This window comes from Scophthalmus maximus, chromosome 5 (assembly GCF_022379125.1).
Source record: "Scophthalmus maximus strain ysfricsl-2021 chromosome 5, ASM2237912v1, whole genome shotgun sequence".
Lineage (NCBI taxonomy): Eukaryota > Metazoa > Chordata > Actinopteri > Pleuronectiformes > Scophthalmidae > Scophthalmus > Scophthalmus maximus.
The window spans coordinates 19,604,749-19,631,858 of NC_061519.1; the positions used below are offsets into that span (position 1 = coordinate 19,604,749).

At 41.0% G+C, this 27,110-nt stretch overlaps 3 protein-coding genes across 3 annotated transcripts; 1 reads left to right on the forward strand and 2 right to left on the reverse strand.

Moving 5' to 3' along the window:
- Positions 1-156: 156 nt before the first annotated feature.
- On the reverse strand, positions 157-6,819 carry cdk5 (cyclin-dependent kinase 5). Its single transcript, XM_035633258.2, has 12 exons — positions 6,610-6,819; positions 6,224-6,312; positions 6,056-6,123; positions 5,868-5,928; positions 5,735-5,791; positions 5,463-5,558; positions 5,203-5,277; positions 3,679-3,775; positions 3,187-3,256; positions 2,999-3,059; positions 2,832-2,912; positions 157-2,615 (listed from the first exon to the last, which is right to left on the reverse strand). Exons 1-12 carry the CDS (start codon positions 6,644-6,646, stop codon positions 2,529-2,531), a joined length of 879 nt encoding a protein of 292 aa, XP_035489151.1. The 5' UTR covers positions 6,647-6,819; the 3' UTR covers positions 157-2,528.
- A 1,765-nt stretch (positions 6,820-8,584) lies between these two features.
- Positions 8,585-14,545, reverse strand: abcb8 (ATP-binding cassette, sub-family B (MDR/TAP), member 8). Its single transcript, XM_035633250.2, has 16 exons — positions 13,958-14,545; positions 12,561-12,891; positions 12,296-12,451; positions 11,831-11,925; positions 11,578-11,683; positions 11,323-11,484; positions 10,999-11,084; positions 10,793-10,890; positions 10,589-10,694; positions 10,441-10,474; positions 10,185-10,321; positions 9,990-10,084; positions 9,776-9,909; positions 9,494-9,641; positions 9,155-9,405; positions 8,585-8,978 (listed from the first exon to the last, which is right to left on the reverse strand). Exons 1-16 carry the CDS (start codon positions 14,059-14,061, stop codon positions 8,895-8,897), a joined length of 2,127 nt encoding a protein of 708 aa, XP_035489143.2. The 5' UTR covers positions 14,062-14,545; the 3' UTR covers positions 8,585-8,894.
- A 137-nt stretch (positions 14,546-14,682) lies between these two features.
- On the forward strand, positions 14,683-25,855 carry atg9b (autophagy related 9B). The gene is made up of 14 exons (XM_035633248.2): positions 14,683-15,891; positions 16,078-16,121; positions 16,336-16,400; positions 17,146-17,316; positions 19,023-19,164; positions 19,310-20,058; positions 20,394-20,547; positions 20,733-20,912; positions 21,043-21,288; positions 21,562-21,800; positions 21,932-22,025; positions 22,267-22,351; positions 22,527-22,699; positions 22,793-25,855. The coding sequence occupies exons 1-13, from the start codon at positions 15,783-15,785 to the stop codon at positions 22,679-22,681; spliced, it is 2,433 nt and encodes an 810-aa protein (XP_035489141.1). The 5' UTR covers positions 14,683-15,782; the 3' UTR covers positions 22,682-22,699; positions 22,793-25,855.
- Positions 25,856-27,110: the final 1,255 nt, after the last annotated feature.

Genomic DNA, 27,110 nt, shown 5'->3' on the forward strand with positions numbered 1-27,110 from the left:
AGCTTCTGATCATCTCTCACGTTCCTCTAGAGCAGATGGGATTTTGTCAGGGATTCGATTGAAAGCTCCAGAGCAGATGGACCCCGAGGCGTGATTACTTTGTCAACCGCACGTTTCCAAGGTCAAGAATGGACTTCCAGTCACCAAAAAGCAAGCACGTATTTATGTCGACTTTACTGAACACCTTCAAGAATTGGCTGAAATACACACAAAAAAACGAGCAAGTGACAATATTCATCCCAAGTTCTACCTAAAAAGCAAATACACTAGCAAAGTGCAATCTCCACTTTTCATTTAGAATTTAAATTATCCAAGTTTGAAATGTCCCGTCATCACGAGATAATGAAATAATGACAGCAGTTTCTTTTTGTGTATTTTGATTTTAACTTAATCCACACACAGCCTTCAACATTTGAAATCCGAAAGCGGCCGCTACACACTACAGAAGTATTGTTTAAATCATTCGGAAGGAGTTTCTGTACCAAATGAACTTGTGCTACGTTTAAACAAATGTTTAAAAAAAAGAAGCAGACATTCCCATCATTAATAAATACATGCATCCATTACCTTGTCTTACGTCAGCAAAATGAAAATAAATCCCTATTAGGACAGTTACTTCAAACACAGCTCATCATGTTGTACTTTATGGGACAAGTAGCACTGTAATAATCTGAAGTAACATAACACTGCACGCTGTTGACCATGTTAACATAATGAGTAACCAAAATCATATGAAAATACAGATTATCATGAGATGACCTGCCTTTTTTTTAACATCTCTAATTTCACTAATACAAAAGCAGTTTAGAAAAGCTAAAAGACATTATCATAATGATAAAGATGATATATCAGTCAAAAAATAGAAGTGTGTCACAAATGGTCCACTAGTCATTAACATATATATATATCCGGCTATAATCCTGGCTGTCAGTGTTCAACATATTTAACAATATTGATGACTGAACGGTTTAAAATAAAACCGTCATTTAAAAAGTGCACAAAAGACAAAATACAAAATGGGAAATAAAAAGAAAAATTATAAATTAGCTTCCCATGCTATTATACAATCTTGTAATAGTTAGTGGGACATTGCGATGTAGAAATAGAAGTGTGAAGTGTGTTCAGCTCTTAAGTTAATATATATAAAAAATTAAATAACAGTAACACATTTGTCATTTCCTAGGATGTTTCCAGGACAGATGTACATAATTTGGCCCTAAATAGAAGGAGAGTGTCAATTAATACAGTTCCAATAAATTAATCCCGATTAACAGTTTGTGAATTCTGTGTGCAGCTAAAAATACATTTTAGATCACAGATAGAAAAAGCTTTTCCAGTAATAAGTGGATAATAGATTAATATGTACTCTAGTTTAAATGGAGCAGTTATTTTAAAAGAAATTCCAACAATATTTCCTCAGTCATTAGCACCAAATGACATGAACCTAACCAGGAAACTTCTGAGGAAATAATGGCAAATTAAACAGACCTGTAAAAAAATGACACACAAGCATAAAAAGAGGGGAAACATTGGCTTGAACCTTAACTATTTTCAAAACATGAAAAAAGAAAGAAAATCAGCTGCTTGTGATTCTTAAACGGCCTCATCTATTTAACATGACTTATCTTAAATAGCGACTTGTTAGCATGAGCTGCCCGAGGAATCTGTGGTCTCCAATAGAGCCAATTTGATGATGGATACAACTGTAATAGTGAATATGACAGCCAATAAAACTTACTATTGTGAAATGCCAAGTATTAAATTATAGTCTTTCTAACTTGCACTTAAAAAAAATAAGAATATCTGGCCCAATGTAAATGTACTGTATGTGGTCAAAATTCTTTAAATATCAAACTTAAACATTTTTGATGAGGATTGGTTATTTTTTTGTGATACTTTTTTTTTGCTCTTAAAATATCAATATTGGTATTAGCCTTGACAATCCCACTACCCATTAGGCTTCAGTCATCACCAATGTTAACACACCACACTGGCCAAACTGCTCTGCACATTAAAATGGGAAACAGAACCATTATTGATCAAAAGGTTTGTTTGGGGAACTGCTGCAGACGACAACACTGGCACTTTGAATTTTAGATTCAGATCACCACAGACTCAAAGGGCCTTTTGTTCATTCACGGTCAACTATTTAAAAAGTCACACGCCAAATTTCCTTCTCTTGGATAACAGAGGCTCATTGTTTATAAAGAAAAAAATTCTGCAGGTGTAAAATTTATTCAACGCGACACAAAGTGCACCCTCCCACATTAGTGCTAATTTACTGGGAGGTGTGCAAAGTACGAAATTAAACTGGCTCGACAAACTTACAACAACATCAAACCTTTGCAGAGCCGCGAGGACTTTGTTCCACACAGAGGCACGACAGAACGACTCGCAGGGGGGGAGTGTGTTTGAAAACCGGTGAGGGACTTTTTTGCCTCGGTGGGGGACTGATCTGAATGAAACCAGCAGAGTGAAGGATGATTTGATTCTGGCGGCTGAAGTTCACTGAGAGGCAAATGTAGCATTTAGGGTGGGCAGAAATCGGCAAAGTACGGGTGCTGCAAGGCCTCCTCCGCAGAGATCCTCTGGACAGGGTTACATTTCAACAGGTTCTGGGTGAGATCAAAAAGGAACACTTAATAATTCAGTAGATGTCAGATTTCTCGCAGGGCAAAAAACTCCATGTTTGGCAGCAACTAGTATTGGATTCTAGCTGCTACTTGCAAAAACATGACAAGAATAAATTTCGCTGGACACAAGTATAAAATGTGTCTTAGTAGTTGAAAACATGAGCGTGTGCATTTCCTCAAAAGATGAAGTGAAAATACCTGGAGTAGATCCCGTCCTGTGCTACTTAGTTTGGGGACCACGTTCACCAGCGAGGTGGTGGCTGGATACATGGGATATGGCTGCAGGTAGAAAAAGACAAAAGATTTCCGTTAAAGTGTTTAGTAAAATAGAAATCTGAACAAAATGAATGACGTCAATAATTAACCTTGTAATCGGGGAGTTTGGTCATCGTCTGCCACTGTTCTTCAGTTGGCGTTCCCAACAATGTACCAAGTGGTTAAAGAAACTCTTTTCTTCCAACAGAGTCAAACTGCTAAAGAAATTTTTGTGTTCACAAAATAAATCAGTGCCTGTCAATACCTACGAATTATGTAAAAAATTAAACAAGGATATCTGAAGATTCTTTTCAACTGGTCGTCCACATCGTTACCGGGGAATAAAGGCCTTCCAGCGTTAGCCAGCTCTGAACGGGACAAAATCAAACATGTTTAGAATTATTAGAGGGTTTTGTTTTGTTTAGTTTGTTTTTTATTCCATCATAAAACAACTAAAGAATAACACAAAATTCCCCACACACATACATTTTCAAATCAAAGACATGTAGAAACATATGCTTGAAATTTAAGCGGGACACAAACCCTTGAAAGGAATAAGCTGCAGAAATACCACACCTTTGATTATGTCTTGTATTGTTAGATATTCATTTCAGAGCTATGCTCAAAAACATACAAATATTCTGGTGCCTTGGGGTTTTGGCATTTATACACATCAATTGAAAGATACTGAATCCTCTTTGCAATGTTGTGATAACATTTATTTTTAATATCAATTGAATCCAAGAGAAAAAAAACATATTCTCATTTGCGTCAACAATCACAAACAAACCTGCAAATATGCATCCAGCAGACCACATGTCGATTGAGGTAGAATACAGTTTAGCACCGAACAGCACATCTGGAGGCCGGTACCACAAGGTCACCACCTACATCACAAACAGATCACAGAACGCAGTGTGATAATTAAAACCAGACTATACCGATTAATCTCAGCCAGACGAGGAGCGATTTCACCCCCAAAAAATGGATTTTGCAGCACTGACACCGACACTACATGGTGAGCTACATCTGGATTCTATCACGTCTTGAAATTTTAACAAACTGCTTATTTGTCAAGTATCAAGTATTTTAAAGTTAAATTTCCAGGTTCTATGAAATGTGTCTAGTGAAGTTTACTGACGAGAAGAAAAGAGAGAGAAAAAAATGTTACAAAATCACAAATCTCTCATAATTTTTATCATTATTGTTTTATTATCTTTATGTTGTCATTTGTTTGTTTGTTTGTTTTTGAACAAACACTATCCACCTATGGGGAACTCTTGTACATAATAATAATACCGTTGTAACATGAGTTGCAAGAGAAGGAGGTTGTTTTTTTTATTGTCACCTCATGAGAAAAAGTTTTTAAAAAAACTGATGCATTGTTACACTTTTTTAGAAGGGATGTGAGAGTGTCATCATTAAAACTTAATTCACTGCATTTAATACTTCCTGCACGCTCTACATACAGCAAACAGTATATACATATAGTGCAGAAATGTTCATTTCTTCTAGCTGAGAGCTGCCAACAGTGTCAATGTAGCACAATGACCTTTACCAAAAAAGGAAAAAAAGAAAAGTCCTTCCATCAAATTGTCAATGCTTCAAACTCTGTCCCCTTCTAGGTTTTCTGATTATAACGTTGTCAGATTAGTGTCACTGCAGGTCAACTGCTCCACAGCCACGAGATTTGCTCGCAGGGCCTTTAGGTCAGACAAACAAAACCACTGCAGCTATCTGAGACTCGCCTGTCATTGCTCTGATGACATCAGCAACCACACAAAATCAACCACCATCTAAACCGCACTCTGCTGTGTGTTCTCCTCTATTCCATCATTAATTTGATGGCTCCACTTCAAGACCTCAGAGAATTAAACTGAGAGCAACAAATGAGCAGCCAAGACCAAGAATATGTGCATTTCGATTGCCTTAAAAAAATTATTAGGGATTGTAAAAGAGGCCGCACATTTTTGTCAATACTGTTGCAGTTTGCTAGTTGGATGTTACTCCTGCGCCATATTTTTAATCATTGATCACTTTTTATACTGAGATATGGATTTTTGGGACAATGCCATCAAGCTCTATAACAAAAACTGACAGTTTAAATTTAGTGATCAAATAATTCTTTTATTTATATTTTATTTTGGAAAATACTTTGCCTTGACAACACAAACCAAGAGATAACTTCTTTAAACATCTTGATTAGAGTGCACAAATCTTTCCATATTATAAGTTGAATTTGCCAAAAATCAATGCAATTTCCAATACACATGTTGGAGACTTTAGCCTGTTGTGTTGATTAAGTACAGCCTACCTCTGCTGAGTAACACCTCACAGGAATGCCAAAGGCCCGGGCCAACCCAAAGTCAGCCAGCTTCAGCTCCCCATTCTGTAGAGAGAGGAGAAGTTCCCAATGATTGTAGATGATAGCAACACACACACACAAACTAAAGTACATCAGAGCAAGCCCTCCGGTCAGTTCACTTTCCTTCAACATTACGGAAACAGCATTCTGACAAACAAATTTTTAACCAGACTTCGAGGTCAAAGTGCCAAATGCACCTAAACACTCACCCTGTTGATGAGAAGATTCTGCGGCTTCAGATCTCTGTGAAGAACATTTCGACTGTGACAGAAAGCAAGGCCTTTCAGCAGCTGGTACATGAACGACTGCAGGGTTTGAAAAACACGTACGGGAGCAAAACAATATGTGAGCCATTAATATCAGGTTTCAAAAGATGCAACTGGCGTACTAATAACAATCAGAGGTCACAGAGGATGTTATCTGCACTGTGTGCATTTTCAGTAGGCACGCCGGAACATTATCCAGGACGTTGATCTCTCACCTTCACAGTTTCAGGGTCCAGATCCCCGTTGCAGCTGTCAAAATACTTCTTCAAATCCTGCAATTGATGACACGTTAGCCCCAGAAGACACCCGTTATAAACACACTGTGAGTTTGAGAGGACTCCGTCTCACCTGGTCACAATATTCAAAAACCAAGGTTAACTTCTTGTCACTGTGCAAAACATCGTGTAGCCTGAGGGAGACAGAACAGGCGGACGTTGATGCTGGTTGACACCTGGGTTAGAGGCAATATAAACAAACTGCTCCGCCTCTGTGGAGGCTCAGAACATAAACATAAATCCAGTGAGTAAAATACTGACCTGACTATGTTTTTATGCTTGAGTTCCTTCAGCAGGCAGATTTCTCTCAGAGCAGAGCTGGGCACCCCCTGGAACCAATGACAGACACTGTTGTTAGCACGTCGCGTGCGTCTGTGTGTGTGTATATACACATTGAAACACAAATACGATTTTGTCCAGAAAACACACCTCGTCGTCGTCGTCCAGCCTCACCCTCTTCAGAGCCACGATTTCGTGGGTTTCTCTGTTTTTCGCTTTGAAAACGGTCCCGTACGTGCCTGTGGAGCGGAACACCCCCAGTCAGCGTATTCGATGAATGGCAAAACATTAGCTAGCTCAACTAGCTAGCGTTGATGTCGTGAAAACGCCGGCAGTCAGAAATGTTACGGGCAGATCGTGCGACCAACTCGAACTAGTGTTAGTGAAAGCGACCGCTCTGTGCAAGTTCAACTAATGAATTATTAAAACGCGAGCACGAAGCTTTCAATCTAGCTAACGTTAGCATCGAAGCTACGTTAGCATACCGGGCTATAGCTAACTGTTAACTTTGCAAAAAAAAAGCGCATGGAACTTACCCTCTCCGATTTTTTCAAGCTTTTCATATTTCTGCATGTTTGACCAAAGAAGCCGGCCCCTGGACGAGCTACCGAACTAAAGTCTAATTAAAGCCCCGGACGGGGGAGTTAATGATGTTCTGATAGCTAGCGTTAGCTCGAAGCTATCTGCTATCTGCTGTTCCTGCTCTGTCCGCAGTCAAGCTTATGTCCCCTGGTGGCCAAAGGACGAACTGCAACACTCCTGAAACCAGACTACTAAACATCACTGGATGCGACGATACCATAGAAGCAGTCAGAGGAAAATCCCTATTGTTTAAAGAAACATTATTTTAATAGAGACTGTGATTGTAAAAGGAAATCAACATGAAGAAATGTTTTACAGGAGCTAAACTAGTATGAGACCCACAGGCTGTTGGCGAAGATAACAGCCTGTTATTTATGTGGATACTTACTGTAAGTGATATCAAAGTCAGCTTTATTGTCAATTTCTTCACATGTGAATCAAAATTACGTTCCTCCCTGTCCCACGGTGAAGACAAGACAAGACATTTCCTGAAGTAAACAGTAAAGTGCACAAGCACAACAAATAAAGACAGATATATCCTAACACTAAGTAAAAACAATAAATAAGGTAAACAGTAGATGAAGACATTTTACTGATACTAAAAAAATAAACAATAAGAGAAAAAAAGAGTTCACAGTGTAGATGTAAGAAGTAGCAGGAAAAAGTTTTATGTATAAGTTAGAAGTTGTAATAGTGCAAAGATAGTCAGTTATAGCAGCAGAAAGTTTACTGTTTGACATAAGTGTGCAAGTGGCATAGTAGTGCAAAGACAGCCATTATGTGGGCCAGAGTCCAGAGTGTTCTCTTTTGAGGGGGGAGAGTTTTTAGCTTTCTGACAGCCTGGTGGATGGAGCTGAGGGTAGAGAGGGGAAAGAGTTTAACATCCTAACAGCCTGGTGGATGGAGCTGTTGGTGAGTCTGGTGGTGCGGGAACGGAGGCTCCTATACCTTCTCCCAGAGGGCAGGAGGCTGGACAGACTGTGTGCGGGGGTGGCTGGCATCGCTCACAATTGTTGTCGCTTTGCAGGTGAGGCGGGTGGTGTATATGTCTTGCAGGGAGGGGAGCGGGGCACCAATGATCCTTCCAGCTGTGTTCACTATGCGCTGCAGGGTTTTCCTGTTGTAGTCAGTGCAGCTTCCGCCCCACACAGTGATGCAGCTGGAAAGGATGCTCTCAATGGTGCCCTGGCAGAATGTGCACATGATGGGTGGGGGAGAACTCGCTCGCTTGAGTTTGTGCAGGAAGTAGAGGCGCCGCTGGGCTGTCTTCGCCAGTGATGCAGTGTTGGAAGTCCAGGAGAGGTCCTCACTGATGTGCCCCCCCAGGAATTTGGTGCTGCTCACTCTCTCCACCGCAGCACCATCGATGGTCAGTGGGGGGTATCTGTAATTACCATCTTATATGTGTTTACCTAAATTAGGTTGATCATTTACAAATGGATTCTCCTGCTGTATGAGTATATTTAGAGTTCTTAAATATATTTCTCAAACAGCCCAATTTGCCAGTCCAACGATGTAAACACTATTTTAAAGGGAATGCAAATCTTAAGTGTTTATGTACTCCATTCGGCAAATGAGCTCATAATAACAGTGATGGCTAATATTCACCTGGGCGCATGACTTCATGCACAAGCGCACATGCAAGACAGAGATAAAAAGGATGCATATAATAATAGTTATCACCTGTATGAGTCATTTAATATTGGGATCTAAATAAAGAAACATAATTGTGGAGAGCATCCGAAGCTAAGTGGAAAGTACATTGCTGCTTTCTTCATCCCTCAATCAACTCTAGGGTTTTAAATAGAGGGTCAACCAAATAAATGACACTATCCACAAAGCATTAACTCCTCATCAGCATTTAAGTGTTAAGTCCCTCCAACATGTATTTGTTAAAAGACAAAAAAACATAGAAAACATACAGTAAACTAATCAAAACAAATTTTAATACATTTTTCTATACATTATATTTTATCATTCTATACAGGTCAAGACAGGTGTTCTGAACTTCCCACTTAAGACTGTCCAGGAGAGTGATTTGTTAATCGTCACAGGCTGACCAAGTTGGTCCACTTATAAAGTACGTACAATTTGAGTTTGTCATAAAAGTAGACATGGAGATTGTACATTTACAATACATTTTTACAAAATTCATCATGTCCTCCCTCGCCTTCCCTATGCATTTAAAAATAAACTCCATTATTTATTGTCGTTCTAGAGTAAACATGTTTTCCAGTGTTCATTTCTGTCCCTCGGCTCTTTGCCTGCGGATCAGATCAGAATAAATTCCTCCTTTGCTCAGCAGTTCCAAGTGAGTCCCAGCCTTCAAAGAAAAGAGGAAACTGTTAGATATAACTGAATAGTGAAGAATCAATAACATCCATATGACTTCCTTGAACGTACAATGTTAAATATTTAATATTCAACCTTAAATATTCGCCAAGACATTTAACGGAAGATAACAGCACCTCGGTGTTTCTGAGTACTCTGCTAACTCACCTCCACAATGCATCCATTGCTCAGGACACAGATGAGGTCAGCCCCTTGAATGGTGCTCAGCCGGTGGGCTATAATGAGCACAGTGCGACCCCTTGTGGCCCTGTCCAGAGCCTCCTGTACCACTCGCTCCGATTCCGCATCCAAGGCGCTGGTGGCTTCGTCCAGCACCAGGATGCAGGGGTTCTTGATCAGGGCCCGGGCGATGGCAATGCGCTGTTTCTGGCCACCTGATAGTGTCGCTCCTCGCTCACCTGGGTTTAGAAAATCCAGTGCTTAGTATTTATTTACATTTCCCAGAGTTTCTTAACAGCAGTAAAAGGCTTAATTGAGAGCACTTACCAACCACAGTGCTATAGCCGTCTGGGAAACCGGTAATGAAGCGGTGAGCATTGGCTTGCTTGGCTGCGTTAATGACCTCAGCATCTGTGGCCTCAGGCTTCCCAAAGCGGATGTTCTCCATGATAGATGAACCGAACAAAACTGGCTCCTGCATAGTGGATTGAAAGATGCAGTACAGTGAGAACTGGACAGCTACAAATTCAAACACTGTATAAAATTGGCCTATTCTTCTTATCCCTATTTTTTTTTTAATGGGGCATATTAATGATGATTAATCTTTACCTGATTGATAAATCCAATAACATGCCCCCTCAGCCACGACAGGTCAAGTGTCCGAATGTCAATTCCATCCACCATGACTACACCGCTGGTCGGGTCATAGAAACGCTCCAGCAAGGACGCCACTGTGGACTTTCCTAAAATGCATTGGATTAATAATTTAATGCTTCAGGCTGTTTCCCTGTCACACAATTACAAGTAGGACCAAATAAATTACCTCCTCCAGATTCTCCAACAATGGCAACAGTTTTACTCGGAGGCAGCGTCAAGCTGAACCTCTTCAAAATCTGATGGCCAGGTCTTGTTGGATAACTACAAATAAGATGTTTTAGAAAAAGAAATCATTAGATGCTATCATTTGATGTTAATGTTAAATCAATGTCAGCAATTGTATTGCTGAGGTGGTTCCAACCTGAACGAAATGTTCATAAAGTCCACTCGTCCCGTCAGAGAATTGTACGGGATGCGTCCTCCCCCAGAGAGTGGGATGGTTGGCTTCAAAATGAGATATTCAAAAACCCGGGCCCCAGCACTTGTTCCTCTCACCACCTGTAAATGTCGACGTTGACAGCATGAATCCTCACTAGCTGTACTTTTATAATTCTACACTTTAAATGTGTGTCACTAAGATAACACACAGTCTCATCATATATAGAATTTTGACACACCTGTCCAAAAAGGATAGAGATACTGGCCAAGGACCTGAGCAAAAACACAATACACACGTTATACACCAACACCAGCTACACTTAAAGTGACATTTAAAAGTTAATGGTAATACGGAGCAATCACTGTGGAGCAAGATGTGTCTTTTACCTCTGAACAGTCTGGGAAGCAATCAGAAAAGACATGAGGTCTCCAGGGGTCATTTCATTCCTAGAAATTAAAGTCCCTCCAGCGAAAATAGTTCCCAGAACAATGCCTGTATCGTTGGCACACATAGCAAAAACATCACCATAACAGAAGTTTTCAGATCCAACACCAATCTGCCTAACATCGTATGGATCAGTTAGCACTCACAATTCAGGGCAATGTTCGACAGTCCTTGGAAAACTGCTATTCCAGCACCAAGACTTTCATTAATTTCACCCGATTTGTCAACTTCATATGCATATAACCTGGAGAAATAAACATTACAACAAGTTACCAAACAAATCAGAGACACAGTATAGTGTGACTCTAAAAGTGCGACGGCTATGAGTAGATCAAAATGTACTCTCACTTACTGGAGCTCTCGCTCCTCCATGGCAAACGCTTTCACTGTGCGCACATTGCCAAGTGCCTCATCCGCCACTCCTGTTGCTTTTGCCACCTTCATTTTAAGACATATCCCACAAGACAGGCATTACCACAGACGCATCTTTCAGTTTGTATAACAGCTGACAAACTTAATTCAGTCATGCTTGTAACATGGTCTCTTCTGTTTTCTAATATCTCAAGTTTCAAAAAATATTATGAATGTTTTGATATTGCATCCTCTCGTCACAGCGTGGTGATGAAACTGAAACTGTATGCCAGACATTGTGTAGTCCTACTACATTTGATCTCACCTGTTCTTGAGCCAGACGGGATAGTTTGCGGAGGAATGAGCCGATGAAAGCCCCAGCTCCCACCAGACAGGGAAGGACGACCACTGTCAGACCTGTGAGTTTAGGGGACATGATGTAGAGAGAGACAAAACATCCGACTGTCTGTGTAATACTCCGCAGACCCTGTAAAAATGACAGTGATGAGGAATCAGAGGTTAGAACTAGCTTACGTACATTACACATTATTATTTTGCAACACAAATCTACACTTAATACCTGAGAAATAACCATTTTAAAAGATGACTTGAACTCCTGAATGTCAGCAGTCAAGCGATTCACCAGCTGCCCTGTTTTATTAGCATCAAAGAAAGCCACATCTTGCCTGAGACAAAAACAAAACAGAACAACAATGACAGCATTAACAACGGTTTGCTTTTTTTAAAACTGCAGATATAGTCTATGTATAAGCAGTGCATAACTACTGTAAGTATGACAACGTGTGTCCGATCACTGCTTTTGTAACGTGTACCTCAGTAAGGATGCGAAAAGGGTCTTTCTCATGTCTGCTGCCACTCTCTCCCCCACACGAGTGAGCAGGATGATGTAGCCAGTCGTCAGTAGGCCCTAAACAGTGAACGTGATTAATGAGCCATTTTCCAGAAACCCGGTGTTTTCATGGACAATTTTTAAAAAGGAAAGTGAGTGGAATAGAGTCTTCAAATGTGTATGGCAAAAGAAACACCCAGAAAGCAACCTACTAATTAATGAGAAAAACTAGTCAACATAGTTTCAATAAAACAAGTTTATAACCCGGCATTGATAGATGCATAAAAGAATGGCAGAAAAGTATATTAATACTATGCTTATAACTACTTGATCATTATTAAAACACACTGCTCAGCTTTCTTAGGTCATCACAGACTGACTGATTGTTGAAGTGCTGGCATATTTAGTTGTGCGACTGTGCAACGTGACAGATTTCTCGTGTACTTACTTGGACACCATACAGTGCAAGTAGTTTCAGTGCTGGACCCGTTATCTCACGGACATAATTCCCGGTTTGGTCTCTCAGGTAACGTGCCACAACATTCACCAGATCCCCGAGCATCAAGGGGATTTGGATATTCAAGATGGCTGCACCGAAAGCGAGCTGAAAAGAACATTTCTTTAGTTTAGTTGATCAGCAATCCATAACAGCATAAATGACGTGTCATAATCTTCAGCATGTGTCGCAATCTTATTAACACGGAAAAGCTTACCACAATAGCCCCAATGAGAGCAAAGAGCTGCGGTTTTACAAATTCCCACAGGATATGCCATTTGAACTCGGGCGCAGGTTTTTGGGCTACAACATCCACCAGGGTGTTGTTGTTCACATCTGCCTCACAGTAAGCTACATGGCAAAACAGCCTGGTAGAGACAGTGAGTACCGCTGGTCCCAGGATGAACTTCAGAGCCACCCCCGGGGGTTTGGATGTTCTGGTGGCAGACTGGCGGACGGCTCTCTGAGTGAAGCTCCAAAAACGACTGACGGCATTACCAGGCTGCGGTGAGGAACTGAATCCATTGGATCCTGGAGATATATACCACCTTGATATGACAAAGAATATCAATACATTTAGGCATTTAATAACCTAAATCACACATGTTTTACACTGCTAATGTAACAAAAGCAAGACCCCTGCAGACATTTTGTAGTCTCAGAAAGTTTAGAGTGATCTGAATCAGGCAAATATCATTATCAGATTACCTGACTATTATATTAAGAATAAATCATTAGTGATGAATCATTATCTTATGTTGGAGTCGCTCTTGGAAGTACGGCCGAATAAAAAAAATATTTTTTTAGGCTGATATTAATATCAATTCTTGAGAGTTTACAAGATCTGATAATTATATTTTTTTAACATATCATCATGATATTGACTATTTTGATATATAGATACATTCTAAGTTGGATGTTTTAGAACAGAAAAGCCTAACCGCTTTGTATACTCCAGTGGAAAGGTGACACTTCTGGCATTTCTCATCTGCAAATTATTTTAACATCGTGGTTGATACAGATATATCTACAACGAGCCAATATGTTACCAGTGATTTAGCTCTGCTAGAAGGGGATCACTTCATGGCCAATATGAACAGGAGGAATGCGAACAGTGACAATAACTCTTTCACCATACATGGGCACGTTAGTGCTGTGAGTTGATCAAAATTCTTCAAAACCTTGCGTGATTAACCTTAAGTCTACTTGAAGTGAAAAACATCACATGTGAGAAGATGGAGCAGGCACGTGTTTGACATTGCTTGCTTTCTTGAACACAACTTGTGTGCATGACCTGGAGAGAGATTAAATTCATTTCACTTTTGGTTTTATCTGTTTGATTTATGCATGAAAATAGAAATCGACAATATGTCCATCGACAAATGAATTAGTCATCTTGCTGTTTTGACTCTAGCCTGGAACTCAAACACACAAGGGCATTCTCTACCTATCTATCTACCTGTCTATCTATATCTCAATACAAAAGAAACTATGTTCTACGTCAGGGTGCACTGGCTGGGAAATCAAAGTATGCCAAGATTATTTGAATTTGTCAATCATGCATCAATTACTGATCAGCTGTTAATAAAGTAGCAACCGGTCACACAACCTTACCGTGACAGTTTCCAAATGTCTGCTGTCTTACTACATCGCGGGTATAACGTCAGCGACCGCGCGGGAGCAGCGATGCTTGCTTTACTGCAAAGAATATGAAACATGTTTAATGTTTATTTCTGTGATAACGAGCTCATTTGGTCAAAAATACTCGTTAAGCTCTACAGTAATCCACAGGCAACACTGTGAGCTGCCATGTTGACCATGACCCAGAATGCATTTCTGTGCCAATACTGCCTGTCTGTACATGCTGCGTTCCATTGCACCTCGGAATTCGGAGCTCCGAAGCTTCTCTTCATAATAGTTTGATCATCGTCGGGCAAAAGGGGCAAAACTATTCACTCATTAGTAAACTTGATAAATTCCTGTGCTTATTCACATTAAATGTTTTTAAGGCTGTCTTTAAATTTCATAAAAAATTACGTGTGGTTCTTTTCTGTTTTCAGTTGTTTGATCGTATTATTTACATTTCACTTCGTAGAATGTCACTTTTACATGTCACTTAAACAAATTGACCTGCACGTGCCAGCGCTTATTTGAATAAATAATAGTTTAATAATAATAATTTATTTGATGCTAATTATTTTAATATGATAGATCGATGGTCAGTAGTTGGACTGGTGAATGGCTTTGATCTCTTATCTCGGACTAAACCTGCTCCGGAGCAGTTCAGCCGTTCAGCATAAGTTTGTGATTTACCCCGGTGAGAAGAGAACCAGCTTCGCACCACGGATTGATAAACAGAGTAGCGACAAAGGTTTCTTTCTTCTGGAAAACTCAAGAAAACTACAACCGGAAATGACACCAGGTCATGCCGTGTTCGGGTAATATCATTTCAATCGTAATTATGAACAGCAGATGGGGAACCGTTCACGTTGAACTGCAATTTGTTTTTCTGAGTCGTACACACTAATAATAATAATTTTCTACACTAAAGATACCCCCACGCGGTGGAAAGAACTGTCAACAAACGTGGCAAAATTCAGGATATAACGTAAGGACATAATATACGATAATACAACAAGGCAGTTAATTAAACTAACTCTACGAGTGGCCACATAATCGCACCACAGTACAAGTGGCATTTGTATGTTATTTTACTGATGTGTCCCCAAGATTAGCACTGCGTAAACACTTCCTAGTCGCAATAACAAGCGTCTTTCACATTCTTCCCACTCTGACGCCATTTCCCCTGAACGCAGCATTAAAACCTGAAGTGACGTCAACGATGTTTTGTTGACATTTGTTTTGCGAAAGACAAAAACAGTGGACGCACACGGGATGGTGTATTTTTGGAACGCGACTAGCCAGCCGACCTCGGAGCGCGCCGACGATCCCCGCGTCGCGATCACAACGTAGCTGTGTGTGCGTGTCCGCGGACGAGCTCCGGCCAAGGTTGAACTCGGAGCAGCAGACGAAAGAAGAGCAGGAGCAGCGGGCGAGGACAAAACAAGCCCGTTGTCACCCTGACTACGCTGAGTGGCTGAATCATTCACGGGGGCTAGCCAGCCACCGTCCCCCTGGCGTGGGCCGTTAGCTGAGCCTCGCGTGCAGGCATTCGGCTCCGTCGCTCGTCCGCTGAGCAATTCTCTTCTCTGTTTGGGAAACTGCCTCCAATTCACCCGCTGTCGCGGCAGTGCGGGGTTACGCAAGCGTCGTCCGTCGGGCTAGCGGGTTACTGCTAGCCGCGGCTAAACGCTGCCCCGCGAACTGACCCGCCCGAGCCGCAGCATGTAAGCGGAGGGCCCCCGGGGCACCGCGTTCGTTCACAGGACGAGAGTTCACGACAAGTCGCCCGTCGGCCCTTTTGAGAATGTGAAGCGCAATGGCCAACTTCGAAGCCTACCAGGAGTACCAGAGGATCGAGGACTTTGAGGAGGATTCGCCACCGGGCGAGGAGGATTTGCTCGTGCACGTGCCAGAAGGCCTGAAAGGTGATCGTGTCTATTCGTCTTTGATATCATAATAATAGTAATAATAATAATAATAATATATTTGATTTATAAGCGCTCATTCCTCCGCCTTGCATGTTGTCAACAGTGTGGTAGTCTGAAAAGAGAAGTGATGATGCAAACTGGGTCACGGTTGGTTATTTAACGCTCTTAATTATCCCCCCACAGATTCATGGCACCATATCAAGAACCTGGATAATTTCTTCACCAGGATATCCTTTTGACCACAGTGTCCTTAGTGAGCAGGTCTGTCGAAGTGGCCTGTCACTGTCACGTGGTGCTGACCCGAGCGTTGGAAGATGCACCGCCAGAAGTCGTATGGAGAACCTGGTGGATTTCACGATGTTGACTTCTTGCCCTGTTGTCCCTCTCGTTTTGTTGACCTCGCTCGTGTTATTCCATATTTCCCTTGACCGGCCTGTCCACATATATCATTTCCATCAAAAGAATGGCTTCGCCTGTATGATGCTGTCGGAGTTCTTTGAACTTGTGTAAGTATTTGGGAAGTACAGAGCCCAAGGGGGGACACGATGGGAGATATGGGGACACGGGGAGACGGGGACACGCGTTGGATGACAAGCACCCGTTGACGTTGATTGAGGTTGACCGTTAGTCTGAGTTTGCAGTTACAAAAGGATGCTTGTTTTCATTAAGACTTAGAGCACGCTGTCACTTGCATTTTCCTCTTCGTGTTTTGACAGTCAAGAGGGCCTTAGGCTTCAGCAAGAAACACGCTCAACCAGATCGTTTCATCAGCAGCAGCTCTACATGAATATCATGCGAAACATGTATACATTTTCTTGTTAGTTCCTCTAGCGCCCCTCTCGTTCACGTTGGTCTAGTGTGTCAGTGAGCAACATATTGTCCATTCGACAGCCCTGCTGCTTGAGATAATGTTTGCTGCTAACATGCCAGTAGGCCATTTGTGTTACTGAATCTGGCCAGTAGCCACAGTGGGCTTATTAATATGGGACCGAATAAAATCTGTCCTCGTAATAACAGCTCAAAACAAACCTCAGCCTGTTATCATATTTAATAAAGGAGCTGCAATTGATCTGCCGTAACCACACCATTATTAATTGATAACTTAGAAGGTAAATAATGGCACTTGTCTCAATAATATTTAGTGGTATTAATCTCTTTTGTATTATTTCTCATCTTGACTTATTGATTGTGGTGTCATTAATTATGAAGCCTAATCTCTGTTTTTTCCCTTTTCTCGTCTCATCCTAACAGTCAGCTTTTGTTTGTCGTCACATTCACAACGTTCCTTGTCAACTGTGTGGATTATGACGTCCTGTTTGCCAATCGAGCCGTCAACCACACCGGACCAGGCCAGAATCCCTTGGACAGGAACAAAGTCACCCTCCCAGACGCTATCGTAACCGGTCAACAGTGCACTCAGAGGTAATGATGTTTGATAGAGTATGATGAAGGGCTTTAGTTTGTGCTTAATAGGTTTTTCTCTTTCAATAGTTGAAACTTTGTAGAAAAATATCCAAGTGAATTAATCAAAAAAAGCTTTAGTCCCATAATGTTATGTCCGATGGGCTTTTCCTCTCATTTCAGCCAGGTTGATTAGACTCTTTGTTCTCAAGTCAACATGCTCTTCGATATTACAAGAACCCTTTTAGAGGCAGACACTCAGAGGGATTTCATTTGTCCGGCTTAATACAGTTGTAATTAGACTTCAGACTTTCTTATTGGATCGAGTCAGATGAGACTTGGGAGGGCAAGATACCGTCGCATTCACAGGGCAGGAATGTGGAACAGTAGCCAATTTAGCTGTACCGTGTTGGTTTCTTGCTTTACCTTGGAAAATTATACAAACCTTCATATATTTATAATGCAAAGCAATGACTATTTGAGCTCTTGTATTACTGCAACGATTTCAAAAGAAATTGTCTTTTCATTACCTTTTCTGAAATCATGAACAGTCAGCGAGTTATTTGCTGACTCGAGCAACTGTGGCTTTCTTTTTGAAAAGATCTGGCACTTTAAAGTAATTTATTTTGGAATTTGAAATATTAAAAACATAAAATGTAGCCGTTGATTTAAAACAGTTCAATAGCTGACAAGGTTTGAATACATTTTTTGGGGATCAGATTGAAATGTTATTTTTAAGTCTTGTTAAATTTCAAGCACAGGTGATGTCAGTTTCTACGAAGTTTCTGTCTTTCTCCATTTTGTTGTTTATTTCAACCTGAGACTGGTAGCTGTGAGTTGCAACATTCCTGAAAGGTATTTGTGTACTGTGTTCAAACTGGCTTTAGGGAACGGGGCTTTGTAAGCGATAGCTTCAGTGATGTAAAACCGGCCAGCTGGGACACTGACAACTTGGCTGGGCCAGCAAGCCGACTACCACATGACAGCTCAGTAGCTGGCTGAAAGGGACGGCCCCCCTCCTCATTCTGTCGTATTTCTTCCTCCTGCTTGTTTTCCCTTAACTAGTCTAATAGGCCTCTCATCAGTTTGTTCCTCATTCTGATTGGGGCTCACAAGTCATTTATATCAAAGTCAGTCATGTTCGACTCCTCGGAATTCTAAATTGGGAACAGCTTGTCCCCACAATCTGTAACCTCTCTGTCCTCGTCATACCCCGTGTCTTATTTCCATTTTAAAACCAGATGCTTATCCCAAGAACAGTCTAATATTTTGTTTATGTCGGAAAATTACCCTTTTATATAAAATGACATGGAAGTTATTTTAAAGAGCATCACAAATTGCTGAGGTAGTGGCTGCTGTGTGTTTTTTAGGTAAGTACAGATTACTGATGCTCAACACGTTATCTGTTTTGACATGGGATACTTGGAAGCTTCCCTAATTAAAGAGTAAAGTAAACAGGCCACCTCACCAAAACCTGTAAACAGGAGCTCGGTATCAGTTTGATATATTACTACATACCCTCAAAGCAATGGTTTTTCAATCTGTGTATCATGATTTGAATTGTGTACCAAATGAAGGGTTAGTTTTCGTTAACAGAACAGGAGTGGGATTGTCATATGTTTGCCATCTACTGTAATTTCTTTTCATTTTTCAGCCCTCAGGCCTTGACCACTGTTGTCTAAAGAAGCTTTTCTCTATTCTAAATTTTCTATGTTTCCACCATTCAGGATTCAAGAGAACAGCTGGATTATATTTCTTCTCATCATGGCAGCCATTTTCTGGATCTACCGACTTGTTAAAGTATTTTGCAATGTTCTGAGCTATTGGGAGATCAGGCAGTTCTATATCAAAGCACTGAAGATCAGAATGGTAAGTGCTACATGTGGAGGCCTGCAAAAAAAAGTGCTGCTGGAAAAAACAGTCCAAATGCACGTTGTGACTGGTGTTTTGTCCCAATTGTTGTGGTGTCATGCATTGACAAATTACATTGTGCTCCTTGCCTCTTTTGTCCCAGGATGAACTATGCAACTTCACATGGCAGGAAGTCCAGGACCGGCTCATCAGCCTGCAGCGAGAACAGCAAATGTGCATACACAAGAAGGAGCTGACGGAACTGGACATCTATCACCGCATCCTGCGATTCAAGAACTACATGGTGGCAATGATAAACAAATCACTACTGCCGGTGCAGCTGCAGCTCCCCCTGCTGGGCAATGTGGTGTTCCTCACCCAGGGCCTCAAGTACAACTTTGAGCTCATCCTCTTCTGGGGTCCCGGCTCTCTGTTTCAGAATAAGTGGAACCTTCACCCCAAGTACAAGCGGAATGGGAACCGCCTAGAGCTCGCCCAGCAGCTTAGTAGAATCATCCTGCTGCTGGGTTTGGCCAACTTGCTGCTATGCCCCTTCATTCTTGTTTGGCAGGTGCTTTACGCTTTCTTCAGCTATACAGAAGTGATCCGACGGGAACCTGGAAGCCTGGGTGCACGGCGCTGGTCCCTGTACGGTCACCTATACCTGCGTCACTTCAACGAGCTTGATCACGAGCTGCATGGACGCCTGGGTCGTGGTTACAAGCCCACTTCCAAATACATGAACTCCTTCACTTCACCACTGCTGACTGTATTTGCAAAGAACGTAGCCTTCTTCTCAGGCTCAGTGTTGGCTGTTCTCATTGCACTGACAGTCTACGATGAGGACGTTCTCACAGTGCAGCACATTCTTACTCTTATCACTGTGCTGGGGGTGGTGATCACTATCACCAGGTGAGTTTTCAGAGCCAGTTTCTTTCACTGTGAACTTTAAGGAAGTTGTCAGTACTTCTTTTTTATTGTTTCTTTTATTTTTTATGGGTTTGCAGACCCTTTCCAACTTGTGGGGGCAAGTTATCTGTTCAGGAAACACCAGAGCAATGACCAGTTTTATTTACAACTTTATTATGAATATGGGAACAGGATACCCGTCCCCTCATCAGTCTCAGAATTTTTCTTTGTCAAAAATGCAACTTTAATAGAGCCTTACGTTTTATTCTCTCAGGTACAAGGTACTGTGTTGTTGTACCATTGGAAAATGTTCACATTTTGCATATGTCCTACGCCAGGTCCTTCATCCCAGATGAGCATATGGTGTGGTGTCCAGAACAGCTGCTGCAGTGCATGCTGGCGCACATTCACTACATGCCAGACCACTGGAGGGGCAGTGCTAACAAGAGCGAGACCCGTGACGAGGTGGCGCAGCTGTTCCAGTACAAAGCGGTGAGAAGCGAGAAACTCCATGGATACGGACAAAATTTGTCCCACTCAAATGGAAATTATGGATGTGCTTTGTTTGTGATTGTTGATTTATCGATGCATTTTTGGGAACCTTCATCAAATTTGACTCTAGGAAATTATTATTCTAACAATCTGAGAACATTAAATGTTGTCTTTGTCCCAATCAGGTGTTCATCTTGGAGGAGTTGCTCAGTCCGATCGTCACACCCTTCATTCTAATCTTCCTTTTGAGGAACAAGTCTCTAGAGATCATTGACTTCTTCAGGAACTTTACTGTGGAGGTGGTTGGAGTAGGAGACATCTGTTCTTTTGCACAGATGGACATCAGACGCCATGGAAACCCAACGGTAAGGCTTTTTTCCCTTGTGTTACCCAGGATTAAAGCCAGCCCATTTAATACATTTTGTGAATAATGAACTGATGTCTCAGTGTCTCAGTGTTCCTTGAGTTAATATGTAACTTTGATTGTTTCTGCAGTGGATGTCAGCGGGCCAGACAGAGGCCTCTGTGTACCAACAGGCAGAGAATGGCAAGACAGAATTGTCCCTCATGCATTTCACCATCAAGAACCCACGCTGGCAGCCACCACAGGAGAGCTCCGTGTTTATCAGCCATTTGAAGGAGAAGGTGCATCATGATGCACAGGGTGGCCCATCCACCCAGCTGCTGCTGTCTGAGGCGCCTCTCTGCACCTCACTGCATTCTAATGAGTCTGCCTCTGGGGTAAGAAACCTGAGGACCATGTAAAACACACTATGTACCATGTACCACAAAATATATCAGGCATGTTAATGAAATTGTGTAAATATTGAATTATGTTCGGAGACAGCAGGCATATGCTATGTAAACAGTAACACATTAAGAGTGTATATGTGTTTTGTTTTTTTCTTCACAGGATATTTAAGTAAATCTAGGTCAGATTTTTCTGAAAAAGCTATTGATCCATATGCCACTAGACCCCCCTGTCACCGCATTAAAATGTGTGGTTGTTTTCAGCCTGATAATCTGTTGGCCAGTGTCCTGGCCCACCCCGTTCTAACTGCATCTGGACTACAAGGACGAGACCACCGCTTCATCCCACCAAGCACCGCTGCCTCTGCTGCTGCCAGTGTCCTGGCCTCTTTGTCCACCTCCCAGCTCGCACATAGCAGCAGTGGCCGCTCACCCGGCCTCCTGCCCTCCTCCGTCCACCCAGAGAGCACCATGTACCGCAGCGATCGCACCATCATCGACAGGTACTCATCAGCCACTGTATTTTCTACCGCATTGTTTTATGTACTGCAGCTGGAATTGCTTATGTTGAAACCGATAAATAAGTGCAAAGACGTCTGCTTCAACAGCTTTGATTAACACCTTTCTCTTCCAGTATGACTAACAGTGATTCACGGATCCAGAAAAATTCACTGCAGTCAGAGTTCGCCTCCGCAGAGATGAGCCTCCATGCCATCTACATGCATGAGGTGAGCATGAAAACATCATTATTAGAATACCTAGCCGCCCTTTTCTGGTGTGTGTCTGGAGATTAAAAGTTCTACTCCAGAAAATGAAGCAGTCTCAGTTTTTATGGTGGGAAACATTTATGAAAAATACCTACTTTCAAGTCTACAGGGGTAAATATTTGATGACCAAAAGATAGCCCGTGTTGGACCACCTGTCTTGGGCTCTGTTCTGCTGTACATTGACAATTGCTCGTCTCTCCAGCTCCACCAGCAGAGCTCTCACCCTCAGAGGACTTCAGGGCAGTGGCAGAGCGCAGTGCCAATGAGAGATTTGCACACAAACACTGGTAAATGAAAATATTGATTTTGAACTTTGCTCTGTCAAGGGGGGGGGGGGCTTTCTTGTTTTGAAATGTATTTATGTGTTAGCATTTGTTGTTAAGATGAAAAGCAGTATCATATGTATAAGCACATTACACTTGCTAAACTATTGAAAATATAAATTTTTAAATTACTTATTAGGCTTCCAGGGGCATAGTGGCCTTGGTTCCAGTACGTCCGTGCCCACCACTGTCCACCTTGGCGGCTGGCAAGAGGAAGAAGAGGAGGAGAATGAAGATGATCAGGAGATAAACAGTGGGTCTACTCCAAAGCAGGGCACGGGAAGTAGTAGTTGAAGTGCCTTATGTCATAAGGTATGTGCTCATTTAAAAAAAACTAAAAACTCATAGACAATACATGTCCTTTGTGATTCTGATGTGTTTTCTTCTTCTCTTCCTTTTTTTTAGTGTTTACATTTTACTTTCTTCAATGAACATTGTGGCCTTAGATGATCATCATGGAGAATTTAGCATGGACCTTTAAAACATCACTTGTTCATTTGTGGGAGAGGCTCATTGAATAACCACTGTCTCTGCACCTCCACGCCTCATCCTGTTTCATCAGGCAGACTATATGGCATCAGGGAAACCATATGTCTTCCGTCCGATTCAACATGATCCCGTCAGAAACTGCAAAGTACATGTGGCAAAGAGACATTATCGTTTATTCATAGGGTCAATGTGTGGGCAATTTTATTGTGAAACTAAAAAGGCTGATGAGCCTCTGTGTGCACATTTAAAGTATTTGCGGATCACTTGGTTTTACAGTTTGAGTCTAATTGAAAATTTCACAGAATTGCGTCCTGGTCGGAGCTACAGAGACTGCAAGTCGTATCTTAGCTGCCTGAACAATTTTAATCATCTGGGGACGGGGGAGAATAATTCAGTATTTCAAGTTGTGCTGTTTGACCCTGGTGATTTGTAAATACACTTTTACGTCTTACATATCCGTTAAAAGTCCACATTTTTACTACCAGATCTAATCCTTTGGGGGGGGAAATAGCACAAGTATTGATATGATAGAGCTGACTGTACAGTAGGCGTACTACTTAAACACCTTGTGTACCTAGCAAAAGTCTAATTGGTTTGATAAAACATCTTTTTTAAACTAGGCATACACATGCTTTGATGCTGCTGTCTGTATGGTGATCCTAAATACAGATTTTATTTTCAGTATTAATATGTCTAGAGCTCCTCTATTAAGGCAAAGCGTTTCCAGGTTCACTTGGCATCAAAATCTCAATGCAGATAGAGGATGTCTTTTTTTAACTCTCTTGGCTGGACACAAAGTCAGCTTTATGCCTTAACATCCACATAAACAGATGTATTTAAATCCTAGTTTTCGTATACCACAGTGATGGTGAAGGAAAACAAATTCTCAAATCAATACCTCTGCATTGTATTTATACTTATTGTGTAAATATACAATATATAAATTGTTTTCTGTGTATGCAGATGCCTCCTTCAACTGCATTTTGATTTTAATGGCAAGGTGTAAATGGAACCTATTTAATTTTCTGTTCCTGTTTCTTGTCCAGCAGATGTTTAGATGTGTCCCCAAAGTCAGGAAGATTTTATTCCCTTTTTTATTTTTTATTTTCAAATTATGAACAAAACAGGGTGGTATTGCTTTTACAAATCTTTGTTGTGCACAGCAACATTTTGTCTTTGCCCTTTCCCCAAAAAAATCTCACATGAAAATATAACCTCATCATAAGAGCTGATGTCAGAGCGTGTGCTGTTACTTCTGCCGCTTTAGGTTTGATGAAATCAGGAGAGGACTGTTTCTCTCTGGCTTTATATTTTCAAAGTAAGAGCATGAGGATTTAAAAAAGAAGAAGCCTTTCTACAGTCATCATCATTTGATAGCTTTAAGAGTATTTATTACCCGTTTTCCTACAGATATTTAATTGGTATATATTTATTATTTATTTGAAAAAATATTTGAGACGTTTTCTCAAATAGTCCACTTTCAAAAAAAGCTTATAATCGTAATAATGAAAAAAAAAAGCATGTCTCCCCCCCCCCCCCCCCCCCCCCCACACACACTCTTGGTAGTTAAAACAAAAAATCTAATTTAGCTTTTGAAGTTCTGAATTTTTAAATATTCCCATTTTTTTTTTTCAATGCAAAGATAACATGCCCAGCTGCATGATGACGAATGTGATTTTGAAATTAAGCTAAATATGCTTGTTGCTGTAGTAGTGCGTAACACAGCACTCTACCCATTTCCATAGCATTCTACAAAGGTCACGGTAGAATCGATCTCATCCTCCTCTACTGCGACACTGTAGAGTGTACACGTGTCTCTGCCGTCTTCTGCGTTTAGCAACTATCCCACTTTCTTTTTAGTGTGCCTGCATTTATGGAAGGAATTTGTTTTGGCACTATGCTAACACCAACTCAGAATTTTGCACTGAAAACACAAGTAAACCAATTTTTTCATCAGAAAGGGCACGTCTCAAAAGGGACACAGTCAGTCTCCATCTAAAATCACCTCCTCTCCTCATTTGTACATAAGCATGGCATCAGCACGTATTGTAACGTCATTGTCACATAAGGTCATTCTTACCTCTGCTCAATAAGAAATTGCCCTTTAGGGGATGATGTGTCTTTCTGTCACACTCTTAGATGTGCTTCCATTGGTATTGTTCACCGTTTTGTCTCTGTTTTTTTTGTGCTGTACATCTTACAAAATGCAGTGAGTTTATGTTGCAGACACTGGAGCTCAGCCTTGTGCACAGAGTTGATTTCTTTTGGCAGTCTCCACATTTACACTCACTGTTGTGTTTGTCATTTTATTTTCAGCAGTGCCTTAGTATTAAGGATTAGTATTCTCTCTCCTTTTTTTTTTTTTTTTGAAGCCATTACATGTAACCCATTAGATTTGCTTTCACAGGTTTGGCAGCACATACTATGTACAGTATTTTTGTCCGGCGAGTCATTGTGTATAACATCAAATTTGTCGTGAAATTGTGGACGTGGCTTGTAAGATGAGCTCCAAACTGATCTTGTGTCAGCCTGTTGCATCCGACAGTGCACTTCTTCTTATCATGGTGTCTAAACTTGCATTGTCTTGAAAATCCTAAAGGAGCAGGAGTATGCCTGGTAGTTGTTAGTGTCATCATGGCCAAACGCTCTCATCATACAATGGTTTCCTATCAACTATACACTAGTCTGAAAACCACAGTGACTGGAACAAGGTGCTAAGTTTTCATCCTGAAATGTTGAATATGTTTGAAGACATCTTTTTTTCTTTTTTTTGTACGTGGCTTTGTCTTGCTTGTTTTGATCTGTACATGAAGAAACACTATGCCAAAAGAACTTGTTTTCAGCACAGCTTTACGAGGATGTGTTGTTTTCTTTGAGTGAGTAGAGAGGCAAATAAATCTTATTTTGAGTGTATTTAATCATTTCACTTGTGGTTGATTATGTGATGTTTATTTAAAATAAAAATGTATTTTCATTTTCTTTCTGTTCCATGTCGCCGTTGCAGTGTCAGCTTGTGAGAGAATGCAATGTACAACAGCATTTGCTGTGCCAGCCCAACATACCTACACGCTCAAACTGAGTGCTGATGATGTTGGCCTTTCTAAATTTAAGAGGTAACTGTTTATATCACAGCATGAATTTATACATGTGGTTTGTTGTTGGTTTTTTTTTTAGATTGGTTTCATGTCATGGCTCTGTGCCACTACAGTTTTTCATGGTCCCTTGGAGATGAACTATGATGAGTTCAGTGAACATTTGACAGTGTATCTAGCACCACCAACAGCACAACACGTAGTTTAAAAAAGAAAAAAATAATAATTGTAGATGCATGCTAAGCAACAAATGTTTGCATGTATCCATCTAAAAAGAGCTGTGGATCCTAGATGAAAATGAGGAGGATGAAGAAAATTAAATTAAGCCTGAGATGTTTCAAACTGGTCACTTGCATAGATAAAGCAACAAGTAAGATCAAACATACGTATTGCCCCTATGAGTAGGACTTGTCTACCATTGGTTTTCAAATGTCTAATGGTTGTAACCAGTTCAACTAAACAGGGATTTTTTTTTTTAAGTTAATTATTTTATTATTCAGTTAATTACAAGTTATTTCCCCTGTAGATGATCTTGTGATTAGATTCAGCTCTAACCTCAGGTTGGGACTCACTAACCTTGACATCATAGCAGGCCTACTGTCTTACAGTACATTGACATACATATTGATTATATGGTATTTACAGTACTTGCAAACGTCTTCATAAAGGACGAATTTCTCCAGTGTCACACAGGCACTTAATTGCTTTTGATTTGCTTTCAAGTAAAGCTGATCGGTGATGCAGGGGCAATGTAAATCTTGAGCTGCCCTCGATAAACTTTGTGTTATGCATCAGGTTTAACGACCGGTTCCCTCATTTTAACATTTAACACAAAGTTATTTTTGTAGATAGATTTGTTTGTCTCCAGAATAGTTGGGGTTACTTTTGTTCCAGTTTTCTGTGGTAGCACCTCATTCATTGTCAACCCTGCTATCCTGTTTCTGGCAATACTGTAGATGTTGTGTTGCATTGTAAATAAACACCACATGTTTCTATTTTGTTACACGCTATTTAGTCTCATCTATTTTTTTTGCTTTATCGGTGTATGTAATTGTTCAAGTCCACCTAGATATCTTAGGAGCACTTACGCCACCTGCTGTTCACTCTTGCCTATCTGTCCTTGGTAGGACTGACATAGTCTC

Coding starts and splice junctions, on each gene's coding strand:
- cdk5 (XM_035633258.2), bottom strand. CDS start 6,646: ATGCAGAAATATGAAAAGCTTGAAAAAATCGGAGAGG. Junction 5,929..6,055: donor AAGCATAAAAACATAGTCAG/GTCAGTATTTTA, acceptor TGTCTCCCTCAG/GCTACACGATGTTTTGCACA. Junction 2,913..2,998: donor CCAAACTCCCCGATTACAAG/GTTAATTATTGA, acceptor TTCTACCTGCAG/CCATATCCCATGTATCCAGC.
- abcb8 (XM_035633250.2), bottom strand. CDS start 14,061: ATGTTTCATATTCTTTGCAGTAAAGCAAGCATCGCTGCTCCCGCGCGG. Junction 11,684..11,830: donor CTTTTCGCATCCTTACTGAG/GTACACGTTACA, acceptor TTTTTGTCTCAG/GCAAGATGTGGCTTTCTTTG. Junction 10,085..10,184: donor TTTATGAACATTTCGTTCAG/GTTGGAACCACC, acceptor TCTTATTTGTAG/TTATCCAACAAGACCTGGCC.
- atg9b (XM_035633248.2), top strand. CDS start 15,783: ATGGCCAACTTCGAAGCCTACCAGGAGTACCAGAGGATCGAGGACTTT. Junction 20,059..20,393: donor GTGGTGATCACTATCACCAG/GTGAGTTTTCAG, acceptor GTCCTACGCCAG/GTCCTTCATCCCAGATGAGC. Junction 21,801..21,931: donor GATCGCACCATCATCGACAG/GTACTCATCAGC, acceptor TTTCTCTTCCAG/TATGACTAACAGTGATTCAC.